The 12715-nt window shown below is 60.8% G+C and overlaps 2 protein-coding genes and 1 pseudogene across 6 annotated transcripts in view; 2 read left to right on the forward strand and 1 right to left on the reverse strand.

Annotated features, from left to right (window-relative positions):
- The window catches only part of ZGPAT (zinc finger CCCH-type and G-patch domain containing), a 14605-nt gene extending 5284 nt beyond the window's left edge, over positions 1–9321 (forward strand). For all 4 annotated transcript variants that reach the window (XM_011374082.1, XM_011374083.1, XM_011374085.2 and 1 more), the window contains exons 3-7: positions 6874–7007; positions 7277–7432; positions 8086–8205; positions 8299–8707; positions 8938–9321. In XM_011374082.1, coding sequence (XP_011372384.1) covers positions 6874–7007; positions 7277–7432; positions 8086–8205; positions 8299–8707; positions 8938–9076 — 958 coding nt within the window. In that variant the 3' untranslated portion in view covers positions 9077–9321. The remainder of the gene's footprint in view (positions 1–6873; positions 7008–7276; positions 7433–8085; positions 8206–8298; positions 8708–8937) is intronic.
- Positions 2691–2809, reverse strand: LOC111728956 (annotated as a pseudogene).
- Positions 9322–9480: 159 nt separating the features above from the next.
- Positions 9481–12290, forward strand: LIME1 (Lck interacting transmembrane adaptor 1). Of its 2 annotated transcripts, none has more exons than XM_023519870.1 (5): positions 9481–10905; positions 11056–11113; positions 11183–11270; positions 11365–11702; positions 11797–12290. In XM_023519870.1, exons 1-5 carry the CDS (start codon positions 10808–10810, stop codon positions 12031–12033), a joined length of 819 nt encoding a protein of 272 aa, XP_023375638.1. In that variant the 5' UTR covers positions 9481–10807; the 3' UTR covers positions 12034–12290. The 2 variants fall into 2 exon arrangements, with proteins under 2 accessions (XP_023375638.1, XP_011372380.1); XM_011374078.2 differs by having other exon boundaries at positions 9481–9745; positions 10787–10905; positions 11056–11270.
- Positions 12291–12715: the final 425 nt, after the last annotated feature.

The following is a 12715-nucleotide window of genomic DNA, read 5'->3' on the forward strand; positions in this document are numbered from 1 at the left end:
CCTCCCTGCCTTTCCCGGCCTCCTGGCCACTGCCGCACGGCCGGACGCGTCACGCCGTCACCACGCACCCCTGGTGCAGTCTGGCACGGGCGTCCATTTCCTGCAAGCTGGCAGCTGGGCCCAGGGACTTGTTCGCACGCATGGCCAGGCCAGGCGCTTGCCGTCCTTTGCTCGTGGGCACGCGACGACCAGGTTTCCTCCTGTGGCGTCGGTAGCCATCGTGCTCGATGCGAGATCTGTGACTCAGTGCGCATGCTCAGTAGGGCTCTCTGTGCCATCGGCTCACTGTGTGTGTGAGCCGGGTGCTATGAGGAGACACTTCCCGGCGACGCCGCCGCTGCAGAGGGCAGGGCACGAGCAGGGGTCTCCTGTCCTGCTTCCTTACTTTCTGAGATAATGAATTGGTTCTTTTTCGTCCTGAGAAGATGACGGACTGACTTTTTTAAAAAAAATTTGACATCCTTAAGGACCCGTGGATTTAATATGTTTGATGAATTTCAACCCATTGTGATTCTGATCTTTGTTGAAGCTCGAAGTGTCCCCACTATGGCAAGTGGGAGCTTCTTCAGGTGGGCTCCTCCGTCCTGGTCCCAGGCGTTGATGGGAGTCACAATGTCACCTCACAGTGCTTTTCCTGCCCCTGACCTGGGGTCAGCCGTGCCTCTCAAAGCCCACGGTGGGGGCGCCCCGCTGGCAGGGTTTGTCATGGGTTATTTAGGACTTTTATTTATATGCCTACGAATACAGAAATGACATCATTGGTAAACACAGTTTACTTCTTCCTTTCCAAACCCGATGGCTTTCCCTTCTTCCCTGGCCTGAGCGCCTGGGCCGTGTCCCCAGCACAACGTGGGAGGGAGAGGGAACAGTCCGCCCGTCTCGCCGCCGATCCCCGGCCGTTCAGGCCCTGCCGTTGCCCGTGACGCCGGCTGAGGTTCCCATCCACGCCCTTGTCGGGGTGAGGAAGGGCACTTCCGTTCCTGACGCACCGAGCATTTCTGTCCTCGGCTGACACGCACACGCTGGCGCCCCGCATCGTGTTGGGGTGCTGTGTTGCGCTGAACGATTTTCACCCTTGTGTTCCTGGGAGAAGCCACTCTTGGTCATGGCGCGTAGCCTGGAAAATGCGGCCGGACGCGCCCGCTCTTTTTTTTGTCGAGGACGTTGGCGTCTCTCCTGTCCCACCAAAGGCCGCTGGTCGGCCGTCTCCTGTTCCTGTGATGTGCCGTCAGGCTTTGGTTCCAGGGCAGTACCGGTCTCATACAGTGAGCGGGGACGTGTTCTCTAATTTGCGGGGAGGGTTCGGGAAGGACTGGTGTTAATTCTCCTTTCGACGTTTCATGGATTTCACCAGTGACACTATCTGAGCTGGGACCTTTTGTTGTTGGGAAGTTTTTTGATTAATGGCTCAGTTTCTTTGTCATAGGTCTATAGGTCTAGCCAGATTTCCCGTTTCTCCTTGAGCCAGTTTTGGTAGTCCAGGTGTTTTTAGCTTTCCCTGTTCATCCGGGTTCTCTGGTGGTCGGCGCACAGAGGCTTCGCTGCCCTCTTCGGTCCTGTCTCCGGCAGTGCCAGTCACCATGTCCCCACGGTCCCGGCAGGCGTCACTGCAGTGCTGTCTGTCCTCGGTCGGTTTTGTTCTTCTCTGTGGGCGCGGGGGGTGTCGACCCCATGTGGTCTTTCTTGTTTCATGCGCTTGCTCTCTGACTGCTGGCGCCCCCTTCTTCGAGCGGCTTTGGGTTTAGTTCCCTCTTTTTCTAACTCTTCAGGGTGCACGGCCAGGCTCTGACTCGAGATTCTCCCTCTTCTCCGCTGCAGGCATCGGTAGCCCTCGATTCCCCGGCGACCCCGCTTTCCTGCAGCCCACGAGTCGGGGTGCTGCGCGCCCATTCCCCCCAGCTCCAAGCGTTGTCTGGCTCCTCCCTCACCCAGCGGTGAAGTGTGTCCCCGAGTTCCTGCCTGTTTGTCGCCTCTCCACATTTCCTTCTGTCACCGATTCCCGTTTTCCTCCCACCGCGGTGGGGGTGATTTCGGTGTTTTAAACTTTACCGAGATGCGTTTTGAGGCCCAGCACGGGCCGCGCCCCGCAGAGCACCCCACGTGAGCTCGGGGAGGACGTGGCGCCCGCTGTCATCGGAGAGCTGCTCCGCAGACGCCTGCAGGGCCAGCGGGTCTGTGGTGTTCGGGTCCTTGTCCCTCAGGATCTTTGCTGCTTTCTCCGTCCGCCGTGGAAAGTGGGGCACTGATATCTCCGCCTGTTACTGTGAAAATGCCTATTTCACCCTCCCATTCTGTCCATTTTCATTGCGTGTATTTTGGGGCTCTGCGTTGGTGTGCACGTGTTTACAGTTCCTACACATTCTCTTTGGATGGACCCTTTCATCAGGATGTGACAGCCCCCTTTGTCGCTCAAATCTCTTGTCTTTTTCAAATTGACTTAAACTCTATTTTGTGTAACATTATTGTAGTCATCTCTCTTTAGGTTACTGTTTGTACGGATTACCTTTTTCCATCCTTCTCGTTCGATCTATCGTTTTTGGATCCAAAATGGGTCTCTTACAGATGGCATATAGTTGGATAGTTTCTTTTTTTTCTTTTCTTTCTTTTTTTTTCATGGCGAGGCAACCCTTGGTTGACCTCACATATTGCAAGGAACTCGTCAGCTTACGATCCCTTATTTTTATTTTTTACGCCTACAACACCTGGTCTTCCTAGGTGGTCTCCCATCGAAGGACTAACCAGGCCCGACCCCGCTTAGCTTCCGAGATCAGACGGGCTCGGGCTCGTACAGGGTGACATGGCTGTAGACAGTTGGATGATTTTTTAACCCATTTCTCCAAGTTCTGCCATTTAATTGGGGAGTTTAACCCATTTACGTTCAAAGTAATCACTGGTAAGGAAGGACTCGCCTCTGCCACTTTGCTATTCGCTTTCTGTACGTCTTAGCTCTGTTTCGTGCCTCGACGCCTCCATCGCTGCCGCCTTTAGTGTCTGTTTCTGCCAGCGTATCATTCTGATTCCCTCTCTTTTCCTCTTCTGCTGATTTTGTGTTGTTTCCTTCACAGTTACCCTGTGCATTGTGATCTGCGTCTTACACACGTGACGATCTGATTGAAAGTGATTGCGGTTTAGCGGCAACAGCATCGCAGCAGCCCCCCTCACGCACTTACTGTTCCAGCTCCCATTCCTGTGCCCAGAAGTAGAGATTTACGACGATCGCCTTACACCGCCCCGAGGGACTCCCCTCGGCGTGTCACGTAGGGCAGGGCCACTGGCGACGAACTCCCTCAGCTTTCGTCCGTGCGGGAATGTCCCGCGTTCTCTTCTCGAGGGTACTTTTGCCAGAAACAATGCTCGTTTGACAGCATTTCCCATCCAGGGCTTTAAGCACGGCCGCCCGCTGCCTCCTGGCTCCACGGCTTCCGGCGAGAGGTCGACCGTTAGTCTCACGCAGGCTCCTTGTCCACGAAGAGCCGCTTCTCTGCTGCTTCCCAGGTCCTCCCTCTCTCCGGGCCCCAGCAGTTGGACCGTAAAGTTTCCCGGTGTGGGTCTCTGAGCGTATACTGCTTGGCTGCACAGATTCGTGTCTTTCATCAAGTTTGGAAAGTTTTCAGCCATTATTCAGTTCTGCAAACATTTTTTCTGCCTCTCTTCTTTGGGAATTCCATTATGCATATTATGATACACTGTGTTTTTTGCCGTTTGGTTACGTTTTACAATTTTCTTTTCTCGCTAGCCAGACGAGATGTACTCACTGAAAGGAACTGGTGTACAGAGCCTTTGGTGATGTGGCGACTACTGGGGGACTGTCAGGTCCCAGTCTGATCGTAATCCCAGGCCTCGGGACGGTGGACTTCACGCGGGCATCTCGGCCATCCACACGCGTGTGCACGTGCACACACACTTAGGCAGGGCAGGATGGCTGGATCGGGTGTCTTCCTAACCCCCGGGGCAGCTGGGCTCTGACAAAGCCAGCAGTCGGGCCCCAGTTTCCAGGGAAGACACGGGGATTTTCCTCCAGTTTTTTCTGTGAGAACCTGGTAGGGCTCCTGGAGTAAAACTCACAGTAGTGTGGGAGCCCCCTGAGGACAGGCCCCCTGGCGGTTTTAACTCTCAGGCTTGGCTATGCCTGGCTCCCAGCAGTCGGCAGTCACAGAGCCCCCTTCTGGGACTGGGTCCTGCCCTGGGGAGGATTCGCTGTCACCTGTTGGACTCTCCAAATTTGGGGCAGCAGTTTGCTCTATGACCTCACCACTCTTATGGACCTAAGAAGAGTTGCCGATTTTTCAGTTTGTTCCACTTTTTACTTTTTGTTAGGACAGAGGGGCGACATGCCGGAGCAGAAGCAGAAGCATCCCGTCGAACGAAGCTTTTATTTCGGTTACTGACTTTCCAGGCCGGGGACTAATTCCCACTTCTCTTCTCGAATCGTTGTCATTCATTCTTCGGACACACTTGGACCCTGTGCTTTGAAGTCTTTGTTAGAGTCGTCATCTAGGCCACTCAGAGTCTGTCACCTGTTTTTTTTCCCCTAAATATGTGCCACGCTTTTCTATTTGCACATCTCGTAAGTTTTAATTAAAAACTAGAAATTTCAGGTGACGTATTGTAGCATGTCTGGGTTCGGAATTGTTTTCCTGTATTTTGTTTTATTTTAGTTTGTTTTCTTGACCTAGGTTACAAAGTCTGTCTCCCCACCAGTGTACACTCTCCGATATCTCGACTCAGATCTTTTAAGTTTAATTTTAACTTTTAGCACGGCTTCGTGAGAGTCACTCTGAGTCTGTGTAGCTTAGTGGCTGGCCAGCGATTTAAGCCAAGGCTCTCTCAAGCACTTCTTTCCTCGAAGGTCCCCCCAGCCAGTTGATGTAAGGAGCCGGGGGCCACCTGAGTGCAGCCAGCCCCCGGTCACTCTGCTCCACGGGCCCCGGCAGCTCTCGGCGCTCCTGATGCAGGCACGTACTTTCCAAGGGAGCCAGGATTTGTGGAGTGGGGCCCTTCGGTGGCCCTTTCATTCCAGGGTCTCCCTGTTCAGTACCCGCTGGCCCAGTGCGCACCCCGGGGGGCTCACAACCCCCAGCTGTCAGAGCTGTCACTTTTCTCTGTTGTGATGAGCTTCACCACTTTTAGGCACAAGGCCCTGACTCCCACTCCCTGCCTCTCCTGCTTTCGTGGGCGAACTCATGGTTGGTGGCCCGAGCAACCTCCCCACCCCACCCCATTCTGTCCCAAAGCTGGGCAGTTTTTCAAGAATTGTCACTTCTCAGAGTGTGGTCTGCTCTGGTTGATTCCCCGGGATCTGAGGCTGTGAGTTTTGACAGTTTTGCCCAGCTGTAGCCTTGTCTTTCTGTGGAGAAGATTCGATGACTGTTCTTGCCATGGCTGGAACTCGGAGCCTTGTCGTTCTAAATGCTCGGTTTCAGGTTCAAGTTTTCACTTCATCCGGTATGTATTTCCGTGACCGTTGTGAGGCAGGTGATCGAATTGGGCTTTTTTAATAGAAAAAAGTGTTTTCATTTTCCCGATGAAGCATGTAGCGCACTGTCTCCCGACTCATTCGTGGCACTTCCTGTGGCGTGTGACATTGCCGTGCGGCGTTCCCCCCGTCCACGGGCCAGCTTGCCTGTCTCCTGGTTCAAACTCACTCTGGGGATTCGCCGTTCACCGCTCCCCGTGGCTGGAAACGTCGGTCGCCTCCGAGTCTAGCTTCCGGTTAGCGTCCCTGCGGCTGAATCTTTGGTCACCTTGGTTACTGCATCTTTGGAGCCACTCTTTCGAAGTGCTCGCTGGGTCTAATGCGCTTTAATCAGGCGTCAAGCGAGTTAAGGGCTGCACCGGACTGGAGGGTTTCCGGTGTCGCCAAGGTCCCCGCGAGAGGTTTCACGGCTGTGCGTGCGTGCGGGGGCCTGTGTGTGCGTGCGGGGGCCTGTGTGGGCACGTCGCCCCGGGCTTGGTCTTCCCTTTCGAGGGTGTGGTTTTGCTCCTGCATCGAGTGGGCCTTTTCACCCACGTCCTCCACTGCGGCGCGTTTGGGGCCCAGACACGCAGCTGCTGGTGCCACTTGGTCATTGGCAGCACCCTGTGTGCCTGAGGACGGCCAGGTGTGAGAGGGAGCTGCCCAGCGTCCTGCTGGAGGAGGTCCCTGAGGCCACCTGTCCCCAGTGGGAGTGCGGACTGTAGGTCGGTCCCCAGTCGCTGCCATCGGGCCAGACCGCTTTCCTCCTTGAAACGCTGGCCCAGCGGGAGACGTGCGTTCAGTCTCCTCGGGCGCAGTCCTGTGTCGGACCCCACACTCCCCGCCCCGCTCAGTCTGTTTCAGTTTTCATTTCCCTGGTTCACGGGCCAGAAGTCAAGGCACCACTGTTACAGCTGGGGCCCCGGGTTGGTCTGGGGGCTCAGACCCGAGGGCACACGACACACCCACTCCGAAGACTCGCTGCCGCTGGGGCCTCACGCCGGGGGCAGAGGCGGTGGGGAAGCGTCAGCACAGGCTCCTGCCAGCACTTCGTCCCTCTCCCAGAAAGCCGGGCAGAGGCACGAGGCATCTTGTCCTCGGAGTGGCCATGTCCTTCCCAGGTGCAAGAGCATGTGCAAGCGTGTGCGGCCGCGTATACACGGGTGCACACGGGTGCACGCACGTTTGTGCGCGTGGTTGTGCACATGTGTATGGACACGTGCACGTGTGTGTGTGTGTGTGTGTGTACTGGTATGTGCATATCTGCACACGTGTAGCGTGTGCGTGTGTGCACGTCTGTGTGTCTGTCTCCCGAGCACCCCTCCCTGCAGAGTGATGCCCAGGCAGGCAGACCTGGTTGTCCTGGGCTCGCTTGCCCTGGCGGACCGGGTCTGAGCCCCGCCCTGCCCGCTCCACAGGTTCTCCCACGGGCAGGTGGTCCCTGTGACCGAGCTGCGTCCCTTCCAGGAGCCAGACCTCAGCTCCCTGCAGGCCGGCTCTGCGTGTCTGGCCAAGCAGCAGGATGGTCTCTGGTACCCGGCACGGGTCACGGGTGAGGTGGCCCACAAGCTCCCTGAACGGGCCCCTGCTTTAAGCCCTGCCCACCCCTCACGCACGTCCCCCCCACGCCCACCCCTCACGCGTGTCCCCCCACTCCTTACGCACATCACCCCTACACCCACTCCTTACGTTGGGCGTGTGGCCCCTGCTCTGTGCCCCAGGGGGCGAAGCTGCCCTTGGCCCACCTTGCCCTTAACTTTCGGTGCGGTGCCCATCACCTGCTGAGGCCACTGACTTGGCCTGTCCTTGTCCCCGCCCCAGATGTGGACAGCGGCTACTACACCATCAGGTTCGACTCGCCGCCGCTGCGGGAGGCCGTGGTGGAGGGGGGCGCCATCCTGCCCCCGCTGCGTGCGGAGTCCGCGGCCTCCTCGGGCTCCGACAGCAGCGATGTGGACGACCCCAGCTACGCCAAAGGTATGGCAGCGGCTCAGGGTCCCAGAAGCCAGGAATGTGGGGACAAGGGACAGCCTGGACAGCCGTCGCCCTGGGAGGCTCCCGGCTGGCACACCTCAGCCACGTGAGGCGGGCCCAGAGACCCACAGACACCGAGGGGTGTGTGTGCAGCCATCCCAGCCCCATAGGGTGCACCCCGAGGCTGGGCCATGAGGAGGGGCTGCTGATGCAGGCGGTGCCGACAGGTGGATGTGCAGGAAGCAGCTGCTTCTCAGCACCTTCCACGTAGGGCCTGGTGCCTGGCGGACGGAGCAGCTGTGTGCAGACACCAGAGCCGGAGCTTCGGGAAGGGGGGCTCGGTTAAGATGACACCAGGGGGCACCCTGTGGAATGTTCCATGAGGTGGTGGCTTCTGAAGCCCCAGGTCGGTGGTGATGGAGGGGAGGGGTCAGGGGCATTCCTGGGGCAATGGTGGGCTGGAGCCCACGGTGCCAGACCCTACCATCAGCTCTGCCTGCTGTCACACACCACCATAAGCCTGGGCTACGGCCTGCTGGGGTGCAGGGGACCGTGGTCCTGGCCCGGAGCTAAGTAAGCTCTTGGGCTCACACTGACCAGAGCCCAGGGCTCTCTGAGTCCAGCTGGGCCAAGCCACTGCCCTCTGCTCCCTGCAGTGCTAGAGCCCGGTGCTGCTGATCCCGGGGCCTGCAGCTCCGCCTTCGCGGGCTGGGAGGTGCACACACGGGGCATAGGCTCCAAGCTGCTTGCCAAGATGGGCTACGAGTTCGGCAAGGGTGAGTGTGCTGCCCTGGGGGCGGGGGCGGGGGGGCTGCCCCGGCACCACCCGGGGGCCCGGCAGCTGCAGTGCCCGCCTGCTGTGCCCGCAGGTCTGGGCCGCCACGCAGAGGGCCGGGTGGAACCCATCCACGCAGTGGTGCTTCCTCGGGGCAGGTCTCTGGACCAGTGTGCCAAGGTCCTGCAGCAGACAGCCAAGGGCCGCAAGGCTGGCACCAGCAGGCCCCCAAAGTGCCGGGGCCGAGGGGGCAGCCCTAGGGGCCGCCCGCCCCCTCGGAGCGTGTTCGACTTTCTGAACGAGAAGCTGCAAGGCGAGGCTCCCAGGGCCCCAGAGGCAGGGGTGGCCCCCGCCGGGAGGTGCAGCGGCAAGGAGCTGTACCACGCCAGCAGGAGCACCAAGCGGGCCCTGAGCCTGCGGCTCTTCCAGACTGAGGAGAAGATCGAGCAGGCCCAGCGGGACATCCGAGGCATCCAGGAGGCCCTCGCCCGCAACGCCGGCCGGTGAGTGTGGGGCTGAGCTCAGGAAAAGGGCGGGCCCCAGGGACCTCGCCTCTGGCCCTGCTTCGGGCGCCTAGTCCACAGTCCTGCGCAGGAGCCCACCTGGACCTCAGGGTGCCAGGCTGTCTCGGGGGGGTCTGCATGACTGGAGCATGATGGGCAGTGACCACAACAGCCTGGGGGCTTTGTGGCAGTGGCCCGGGAGCCCTCTCTGAGTGGCGGCGTCTCTGTAGGCACAGCGTGACAGTGGCCCAGCTGCAGGAGAAGCTGGCAGGAGCCCAGCGGCAGCTGGGGCAGCTCCGGGCCCAGGAGGCGGGCCTGCGGAGGGAGCAGAGGAAGGCAGACACCCACAAGAAGATGACAGAGTTTTAGAGTCACACACGTGCCACGGAAGAGCCAGTGTCACCCAACTACCAGAAGCCACCAGGGGAGGGGCTGGCCCACTCCCAGGCCAGACTTCGTGGTCAGCCTTCTCGCCAGCGGGGGGGCGTGTGGACACCGCTCAGTGGAGATGGGCTGCAGGGTCACTTGGTGCCCATGTGCCCGCTGAGCCTGCCCGCCCGCGTCCCGGGAGTCTGCTGAGCAAGGACGGACATTAAAATGATTGTGCTGAGGTGTTTTCTAGTGGAAGCTCAGCTGGCTGTGGGGTCTCTCTGGAGAAAGGGGTCTCTGTGTGGAGTTGAGGGCTGGGCTGGAGGGGTCCCGAGTCAGGCCACTGCCCTGTCCAGAGGCAGAGGCCCAGGGGCGCTGTTGTTTTTCCTACTCTTCCCAGATGGGACTCTGAGGTGGGTTGCCACCTGATACCCACAAATAGGTGGAACATGGTGGGAGGAGACTGGCCCATCCGGGCAGGACCTAGGGGTGCTGGGACCCCGAGAGCCCGGATTCAGCCCCAGCCCCTGGCAGCTATGAGACTGTCTCCTCTCCAGTGCATGGCCATCTCATCCCGGGTGGAGGTGACAAGTCAGGCTCTCGGAACAGTGCTGGTTTGAAGCACACACCACTGAGTGACGTCTAGATCCCGGGTGGGGGCCGCAGCAGGTGGGTGAGGCTGCTGTGGTGGCTGCAGCGGGAGCAGCTGTAGCGAGGTTGAGATGCAGCCAGACCCACAGGCAGGAAGTGAGCTGGGGAGCTCCGCCAGGGGCTGCTCCTGGGCCGCTCTTCAGGGCGCCAGGCTGCCCTGCCTGCCCAGCGGGCCTCGGGCGGTGCGCTGCACCCGTGGCCGTGATAAGCGCCGTCTCTGGCCTCCAGCCTGGCCAGGTCTTCAGGCCCCTTGGTGCCCTCCTGGGGGCAGGTGAGGGCTGGGTTCTGGGAGGATTAGGCCCTGCCACATCATGGTGCTGGGACCTAGGCTGTGACCTGGTGAGCCGACCTGGGCCTGCAGGCACGGGAAGCCCACCCCTGGATCTGGGTAGACGGGGTTACAGACTGCCAACAGATAGTGGGGTGGACCCCCATCCCCTGGGGCCTTGCTAAGACCTCGGAAGGGAGACAGATCCATGGCAGGGATGGGGGGAGGGGAGGAGGGCCGGCTGGCAGTGGGGTGGCCAGTGCCCAGTGCCCCTGCTGTTCTGACTTCCCAGGCCCTTGGGATTCTAGGCTCTGCGGTGAATGGCCAGGGGGCATTGCCCAAGACAGGCCTGGGCAAGGTGTGGCTGCAGATGAGTCTTTGGCTTGTGTGGCTCACAAGCTCAGAGATGTGACCTCAGAGGCCTCCCCAGATCTCAGGTTTGGGCTGCAGTGGTCTCAGCCAGGCCTTGGCCAGATCACAGCTGCCCCACCCCGGTCCCCATCACTGGCCACACTCTGCGGCCATTTGGGTCATCCTGACGACTCAGGTACTCATGGGCGGGCAGAGCACACCTCTGCAGGAGCCCCCAGCAGAGGCAGGAAGGGGGGCCCCGAAGCTGTGCCCTCTCGGCCCCTGTAGGAGGGAGGGGCTGTGGAGCCTTGGGGTTTCCTGTGTGCTGAGTCAGAAGGCCCAGGGGAGGAGGCGGCCCGGCAGTGTGAGGTACTCAAGTGGGGCTGCCAGGTGGGCGCCCCGTCCCTCGGTCAGCCCCAGCTCCGATCTTCTGCCCCCAGGCTGGTCCGGGGCTTCGCAGCATGGGGCCACAGGTGCCCTCGGCCCCTTCTGCCCTCTGGGCTCTAGGGTGCCTCGCCCTGCTCCTCTGGCTGTGGGTGCTGTGCACAGCCTGCCACAGGTACGTTCATCCCTTGCCCAGGTGCCATGTGAATCCTGGCTCAGTTTTGCGGCCAGAGGGGGCGGGGCTCGGGCAGGCCCTCCTTGGACCAGAGGCTGGCGCCCCGCCCCCACTTCTGCCTCACGGGCCTGATGACCCTCTTGCCCGCAGGAAGGCGGCGCGGAGGCAGCAGGCCAGGCTTCAGGGCTGGGGGATGCCGGCAGAGGCGGTGAGTGCCAGGCTGTCCCGGGGCCAGGGTGGGGCCTACAGGGGACCGACTAGCCTTCCTTGCCCCCAGTCACTGCTGAGACGACCCCACCTCTGCTCCCTCAGCAAGTCAGATACCAGGCTGCATGAGCTGCACCAGGGCCGGGGAGGCTGCACAGGTGAGCCCAGCCAGGAGGCCCGGGCTGTGGGCGGGTTTGCTGCACTGCATCCCCCCAACCCAAGTGACCTCTGCCCTGACCCCACCACCCCCAGCCCCACGGCCTGCCAGCATGGATCTCCTGTGCCTGCAGTATCTTGAGATGTCCAGAGGCACCACCAGGCCCCTGGCAGCCTTCTCGCACCGGGAACTGCCCCAGCCCTCCATCAGCCCTGAGGCCACCTATTCCAACGTGGGGCTGGCTGCAATCCCCAGGGCCAGCCTGGCAGCCAGCCCTGTGGTGTGGGCAGGGGCACGGCTAACCAGCAGCTGTGCCAGACCTGGGCCTGAGGCCAGGCCCGTGGTGCCGGAGTATGCTCGCATCCAGAAGCTCAAGGGAACAGGCCAGGGGCCCCAGGGCGTGGAGCAGGCTGAGGGGACCCCAGCCACTCAGGTAAAGAGGGTGTGGTGTGGATGGGTGGGGCTGGGCAGATCCTTAGTGGCGTGGATGGTGCTGACCCCTCTCTGGGCTGGCTTTCTCTCTCCAGGTGGACATTCTATACTCCAAGGTCAACAAGCCCAGAAGGAGGGACCCAGAACCTGTCGTAGACCAGCTGGACCCCAAGAGTCAGGGAGCGATTCCGACTCTGGGGAGTAACGTGGCCTATGACAGTCTCCCACTCAGGGGCGTGAGCGGGGACAAGGGCCTCCTGGAAAACGTGTATGAGAGCATCCAGGAGATGGGGATCCCTGAGCGCCAAGAGCCCCCCAGACCGGGTTGTTAGCATGAGTGGACAGGAAGGCCTCCTGCCTCCCCCGCTGCCTCAGCCTGGGGAGGGGTCTCCATCTCCTCCCTGCCTGAACACCCAAGTACAGACGTTCCTTCCTCCAGTGTGAAGCCTGAATCCCCTCTTCCCTCACAGCCTCCCCTCCCACACACACACAGCTGGCAGCACAAATTCCAGGTCCCTGGGGTCTGGGCTGCCAGGCCTGTCCGGGCCAGCGTCCTAATAAATCCCAGCACAGGGAGGATGAACACCAAGTGCCTCGCGGCCTTCCCTTCTTGAGAGCCTGCGGGCGTGAGTGTGTGTGAGGCGATCTGGAAGGAGTAAAGACCTGCCCCTGACCTCGGGGACAGATTCCCTCCCTCCCGGGGTGCCTGGGCCATGTCACCTAAGCTCAAAACTGTGGAGAGCCAAGCGAGCCTCGGGGTGGTGGTTCCCAAGCCGGGTCGGTCCTGGGGAGGAATGCAGCCGCCCGGTAGGGTGGCCGCCCCAGGGTGGGACTTGGACCCTAAACGCCAAGGGCGGGCTCTGCCGCACAGCCCCTGGGGTTACGTAAGGGTTGGAGGAGGTGGGCAGTCGCGCGTCGAAGAATTACCTGCTCCCGGGAAGCCCGCCCAGGGCACGCGGCCCCGCCCCGGATCCGGCAGCTCTGCGCGGGCACCCTGGCGAGGAAGCCAGCCCT

Source organism: Pteropus vampyrus, unplaced genomic scaffold, assembly GCF_000151845.1.
Source record: "Pteropus vampyrus isolate Shadow unplaced genomic scaffold, Pvam_2.0 Scaffold239, whole genome shotgun sequence".
Classification (NCBI taxonomy): Eukaryota; Metazoa; Chordata; class Mammalia; order Chiroptera; family Pteropodidae; genus Pteropus; species Pteropus vampyrus.

Bases quoted from the DNA above. Each gene is read 5' to 3' on its own strand.
- LIME1 (XM_011374078.2), top strand. From the start codon at position 10,808: ATGGGGCCACAGGTGCCCTCGGCCCCTTCTGCCCTCTGGGCTCTAGGG. The intron at 11,271-11,364 runs GTGAGCCCAGCC...CACCACCCCCAG, and splicing joins GGGCCGGGGAGGCTGCACAG to CCCCACGGCCTGCCAGCATG. The intron at 11,703-11,796 runs GTAAAGAGGGTG...TTCTCTCTCCAG, and splicing joins AGGGGACCCCAGCCACTCAG to GTGGACATTCTATACTCCAA.